Raw genomic sequence first — 6386 nt, 5'->3', positions numbered from 1 at the left:
AAAAAAAAAAAAAAAAATTAGTCATTCATCCCCATCATGCCAACCAAACTGCCATCTCTAATGTAGAGTTCAGGAAGCAGAGCAACATCCAGCAACCTACAAGTTAGTCAATAAGAATACAGTTAAATAAAGTACATCCATATAATGGAATATGATCCAGCAAAAAAAAAAAAAAAAAAAAACACGTAGAAGTAAATGTCACCTAAAAGCTGTATAATGAACCCTTCAGAGTTTTCAAAATCAAACGACTGAGGTAAAAATGATTATCTACAAGGCATAGACAAAAAACCACCACCAACAACAAAAAACCCACAGGCCCGTCATCTACTACAACCACCAAATCTTCAATATTTCCTTGGGTGTCGTATGTGTGTAGTTGAGTAACTGACATCTCTCCATTCCTCAGGTCATGGTGTGAACTACCTGGGTTTCTGTCCACTAACGGTGCACGATCTCAGTGTTCAGTTCATCCCTTTTACCAGAGGGTGGGGGAAGGGAGAGCCAAAAGTTATTTCGCTTTACTGTTTCTAGCTGTCTCGTGTGGGGAAAAAAAAGGTTGAAATTCAACAACAATATTTCATTCATCTAATCCCTCGAACAAACTGTATAAGTAGAGTTACTTATACAGTAACTCATAAGTGAGTGGCCCTGAGCTGACCTGAGCTCGAAAAGGCATGCGACTTCTTTCAAGACCTTCCATATGGATAACCTACAAGGCTCAATTCCCAACTTCCCGGTCTCATTCCTGCCAGAGGCTCCGGACCGCGAAGCTTGCACGTGGGCCGACCCGGCCGATGCTGTCACCTTTCGTCGCCAGCCAGCGGGTGGGATCCAGGCCAGAGAGCAGACTCTCAACCGGAGCGGGAGTACGGGAGGCCACGCTGCCAGTCTTCGGCCCACATGGCCGGCAAACGGAGGGGAAGAGAGCACCACTAGGCCCTAGGCTCACGTCTGGACCCACTGCCCGCAGGCCCCGGCAGCGCCCCAGGGCCCAGCGTCGGCCGGCAACCAGCCAGCCCGCTCCCGCGCTGCCCGTCGCCCTAGCCCGCACCCACCTTGACGTCCTCGTCCTCGTCCTCGCCTTCCCAGCGGTCCCCGCCGGCAGTGCCGCCGCCGCCGCCGCCCCCCACCTTCCGCACTGGGTCTTCCACGGAGAACGCGTCCGCGTCTACGGAAGAGAGCGAGCCGCATTAGTGCCTGCCATGGCGTGGGGCCGGCGCCGGCCCGGGCCCTAAGCCAGCAACTTCTCCTCACCCCAGGAGTCCGAGTCCCCTGCCGCCGCCGCCGCCATCTCGAGCCGGGTGTGAGCGTGTGTGAGGGGAAGAGCTAGCGAGGAGCTAGCACGGCGGAGGTGAGTCACTGGCTTTGCTCTCGTTGACCAGCGCGGAGCAGGATGGGACCGTGGCTGACTGTGCGCAGAGTCGAGGCCACGCCCCTTCAGGTGGCTGCGGCGACGCGCGCGGGCAAGAAGTGGGCGGGGACCGCGGTCGGTGGCGCTGAGAGGCGGAGGGAGGGGCGGAGGGAGGGGCGGAGGGACACGGGGAGCAGAGGGAGGTGTGCAGGGGACGGAGGAGTGCTGGGTCGGGTTTCCAGCTCCCTACAACGCAGAACAGCACTGGAGTTCGTGGAGCTGGAAGACCGCCACCCGACTCTGGGCCCCGGGTAGGAAACGTAAGTGCCAGGAAGTTAGTAGGGTGGTTCTTTGCCTGGCGCCTGAGCCTCGCCAGTCTTCGTCGCCCGTCCCCTGCCAATGCCTACCCCGCTTCAACCTGAGGGTGCGCCGTCCCTCTGGTCACTGTGATCATGGTCCATAGCCGCGGGCGGATACCCTCGGCGCGCTCAGAAGAGGTCTCTGAGGCCATGCCCGCCTGCGGGGGCGGGGGCCGGGCTTCCGGTACCCCAGAGGGAGCTGTCGCGCGCTAGGCGGAGGGGACCCTTCTGGAATCCGGCGGGCGCCGGGCGCAGATGCAGGAGCGGGTGGTGAGAGCCGCGTTCCTGGCATGTTTGCCTCGAGTTAGTCACGAAGGAATCGAAGAGAGCCTCAGTCTTCGAGGCTTTTCCCTTCCTGTGAACCGCTTTGAGGCCAGCACGTTGATTTTTTTTTTTTCTTTCCCAGAACAATTTCGGACCTCTTGGGGTCTATGCTAGGTATAAGGTGTATCTTTGTCCTCCATCAAGTAGCAAAGATAGACATGTAAACAAATTTCGACACTGTGATGACTGCAACAAAAAGCAGCATTATGAGGTTGAACGTAAAAGGATAACATTAGCGGTGGCGGGGGCCAGAGGATGAAGGAAGGCTTTCTGAGGTAGGCGCTGGCGAAACTGAAGTTGGAGAGAGCAAGTGGCATTTGCTGAAGTGCATTTCCGTTAGAAAGAACTCCAGTGGTCCCTCACCTGACTGAATGGCGCAGTCAGAGATAAACGGAACAGGTACACTGACCAGAAAGGGCAAGACAGGCTAAACTTCGCCCTTGGGCCACTGGGCTCCCCCGTAGGATTTTAAAGGGCTAGTCAGTTCATGGATTTTGTTTTTGTTATTTTCGCAATTTATTTTTAAATATGTAATACACGAACTTGGTACATTCATATGATTAAAAGGTAGATACGTGGGCCGGACGCGGTGGCTCACGCCTGTAATCCCTGCGCTTTGGGAGGCCAAGGCGGGCGGATCACTTGCGGTCAGGAGTTCGAGACCAGTCTGGCCAACATGGTGAAAACCCGCCTGTATTGAAAATACAAAAATTACCTGAGTGTGGTGGCGGACGCCTGTAATCCCAACTACTGGGGAGGCTAAGGCAGGGTAATTGCTTGAACCCAGGAGGCGGAGGTTGCAATGAGCCAAGATCACGCCACTGCACTCCAGCCTGGGCTACAGAGCAAGACCCCGTCTCACCAAAAAAATAAAAATAAATACACACACACATATGTGTGTATATATATATATATGTATATATACAGACACACATATATATACACATACATATATATACACACACACACACGGCCTGTGGTGGGTGCCTGTAATCCCACCCACTCGGAAGGCTGAGGCAGGAGAGTCACTTGAACCCGGGAGGTGTAGGTTGCAGCAGTGAGCCGAGATTGTGCCACTGCACTCCAGCGTGGGAGACAGAGTCAGACTCCGTCTCAAAAAAAAGATAGATACAATGATAAGCTGCTCCGCTAAATTCTTTCTAGTGGTAACCATTGTTCCCCCTTTCCAGTGTATCTTTTCAGATTCTACAAATAAACATTTTATAAAGATAGTCCTTCAATATGTATTCTACAGCCCAGTTAAAATGTGAGAGGCTATGATCTACAGGCAGCCATTTATAAAGGTGGATTGGGGCCCGACGCAGTGGCTCACGTCTGTAATCCCGGCACTCTGGGAGGCCGAATGGGGACGATCGCTTGAGCCCAGGATTTCGAGACCAACCTGGCCAACATGGTGAGACCCCCATCTCTACCAAAAGTATATATATATATACACACACACACATATATATGTATATATATATATATATACACACACACATATATATATGTATATATATCTCTCTCTCTCTCTCCAGGCATAGTGGTGTGCACCTGTGGTCCTGTGGTCTCAGCTACTCAGGAGGCTGAGGCAGTCGAGGCTGCAGTGACCCACATTCTGGCCACTACACTCCAGCCTGGGCATCAAAGTGACAAAACCAAAAAAAAAAAAAAAAAACTGTGGATTTGGATTGGAAGGAGGCAAGAAAGAAGGCAGGAAAAGGATTGAATGTAAGTCCCTAAGGACACAATCTTACAATTGTATCTCCAACATTTGGCATAGTACGAATATGTAAGTATTTTATGAATTAATTAAATGAAAAGAACACAAGCCTAAATTAAGGCAATGGCAATGGAGAAGAAGAAACCAACTTCAGAAATATTTAAAAGTCATCGTCAATGAAACTTAGTGACTGTAATGGTTAATTTTATATATCAACTTGGCTAGGCAATGGTACTCATGTTACTCAGTTTTTGGTCAAACACTAGTCTAGTTGCTATGAATGTATTTGTTGATGAACATTTAAATCAGCAGACTTTGATTAAAGTAGATTACCCTCTATAATGAGGGCGGGCCGCATCCGGTCAGTTCAAATTAAGACAAGACCCTTAGGAAGAAGCAATTCAGCCTCCAGACTGCGGCATCAAATCTTCCTGGGTCTCCAGGCTGTTTGCCTGCCCTGCAGACTTCAGACTTGCCAGCTCCCAGAATAATGTAAGCCAATTCCTTAAAATAAATCTCTTTCTGCATATACACATCCTATTGATTCTGTTTCTCTGGAGAACCCAGACTAATATAGTGTCTGACTGGATATGGAGGAGGAGGGGAAGGGAGAAATAGAAGACAGAGGATGCCTTTGGAGATTGAGTGACACCTAGTTACTTAAGTCAAAAACCTGAAAACTGGCCAGGCATGCTTGTTATGGGCTCATGCCTGTAATCCCAGCACTTTACGAGGCTGAGGCAGGCAGATCATTTGAGGTAATTCAAGACCAACCTGGCCAACGTGATGAAACCCCAAGACCACTAAAAATACAAAAATTAGCCGGGCGTGGTGGCACATGCCTGTAACCCCAGCTCCTCAGGAGGCTAAAGAAGGAAAATTGCTTGAACCCGGGAGACAGAGGTTGCAGTGAGCCGAGATTGTGCCACTCCACTCCAGCCTGGGAGAGACTCCATCTGAAAACAAACAACAACAAAAAATGCTGGGCATGGTGGCTCACACCTGTAATCCCAGCACTTTGGGAGGCCGAGGAGGCAGATCACCTGAGGTCAGGAGTTCAAGACCAGCCTGGCCAACATGGCAAACCCTGTCTCTACTAAAAATAAAAAAATTAGCTAGGCGTGTTGGCAGGCACCGTAATACCAGCTACTTGGGAAGATGAGGCAGGAGAATCACTTGAACAGGGAGGCAGAGGTTGCAGTGAGCTGAGATCGCGCCAGTGCACTTTAGCCTGTGCATCAAAAGCGAAACTCTGTCTCAAAAAAAAAAAAAAAAGAAGAAGAAGAAGACCAGGCGTGGTGGCTCATGCCTGTAATCCCAGCATTTTGGGAGGCCAAGGTGGGCGGATCACTTAAGGTCAGGAGTTCGAGACCAGCCTGGACAACATGGTGAAACCTGTCTCTACTAAAAATACAAAAATTAGCCAGGTGTGGTGGCTCATGCCTGTAATTCCAGCTACTTGGGAGGTTGAGGCAGGACAATGGTTTGAACCCAGGAGGCAGAGGTTGTAGTGAGCCGAGATTGTGCCATTGCACTCCAGCCTAGGCGACACTCTATCAAAAACAAAACAAAACAAAAAATTGGGGCATGTGGGTTGAAGGTACTATGGAAAAATTCATGGGCTTATGTGCATGCAGTGTTGTTTTCAAAGCAGAAATTAAGAATTCATTTATAGTGGTGTGCATACTGCTTTTTCAAATGAGGAAGCAGGAAAACAAGAGTCTAGACCTATGTGTTAGGGACTTCCTTTAGTCCATAAAATTTGTGCCGGGGCCAGGCGCGGTGGCTCACGCCTGTAATCCCAGCACTTTGGGAGGCCAAGAGGGCCAGATCACGAGGTCAGGAGATCGAGACCATCCTGGTTAACACGGTGAAACCCCGTCTCTACTAAAAATACAAAAAAAAATTAGCTGGGCGTGGTGGCGGGCGCCTCTAGTCCCAGATACACTGGAGGCTGACGCAGGAGAATGGCATGAAACCGGGGGGTGGAGCTTGCAGTGAGCCGAGATCGCACCACTGCACTCCAGCCTGGGCTACAGAGCGAGACTCCGTCTCAAAAAAAAAAAAAAAAAAACTGAAAATCTGCTACAATGTAGGGGGATAACTAACATCTTGTAATGAGGCTGGTAACACAATCTAGTCCCATGTTTCTACAACATGTAAATAAAGCGTCTAAGTGTCTTCAAATAATCAGTCGATTTATCAACTTCAATGTGTGCAAAGCTCACAACATTCTTAAACAATAAATTGGACATCCACACATCCAACCTCATCGGACTAGGGAGAAAAGAGAAAAACTCAAAACAACATCCCTATTAAGTTCATAGTGATTATCTAGCTTAAACTTTTCAGCCCAGGCAGAAGGATTTGTAGGGTTCTCCGTTTTGTGCTTATAAGTTAGGAGAAAAAAATTCACTAAACTAGGCAAAACCACACAAAAAAATCATTTTCCATTTCACACAAAACTTTATCTGCACAAATATAACAAGATTTTGAGAACTTTGTTCATAAGAGTCTTAACATTTTGGATTTGAGACTTCTGTAACTACCGTAAAAAAAAAAAAAAAAAAGGCCGGGCGCGGTGGCTCAAGCCTGTAATCCCAGCACTTTGGGAGGCCGAGGCGGGTGA

At 49.1% G+C, this 6386-nt stretch overlaps 1 protein-coding gene across 3 annotated transcripts in view; it reads right to left on the bottom strand.

Moving 5' to 3' along the window:
• Window positions 1–1420, bottom strand: part of EIF3J (eukaryotic translation initiation factor 3, subunit J) — a 30969-nt gene extending 29549 nt beyond the window's left edge. For 2 of the 3 annotated variants that reach the window (XM_011941179.1, XM_011941178.1), the window contains exons 1-2: window positions 1255–1396; window positions 1056–1168 (exon numbers count right to left, since the gene is read on the bottom strand). In XM_011941179.1, the coding sequence (XP_011796569.1) occupies window positions 1056–1168; window positions 1255–1291 (150 nt within the window). In that variant the 5' untranslated portion in view covers window positions 1292–1396. Of the gene's footprint in view, window positions 1–1055; window positions 1169–1254 lie in introns of all 3 variants that reach the window. The other variant, XM_011941177.1, reaches the window with a different exon arrangement.
• Window positions 1421–6386: the final 4966 nt, after the last annotated feature.

This window comes from Colobus angolensis, unplaced genomic scaffold (genome assembly GCF_000951035.1).
Source record: "Colobus angolensis palliatus isolate OR3802 unplaced genomic scaffold, Cang.pa_1.0 Scaffold199, whole genome shotgun sequence".
NCBI classification, from domain to species: Eukaryota; Metazoa; Chordata; class Mammalia; order Primates; family Cercopithecidae; genus Colobus; species Colobus angolensis.
This window is presented reverse-complemented; position numbering and strand designations above follow the sequence as displayed.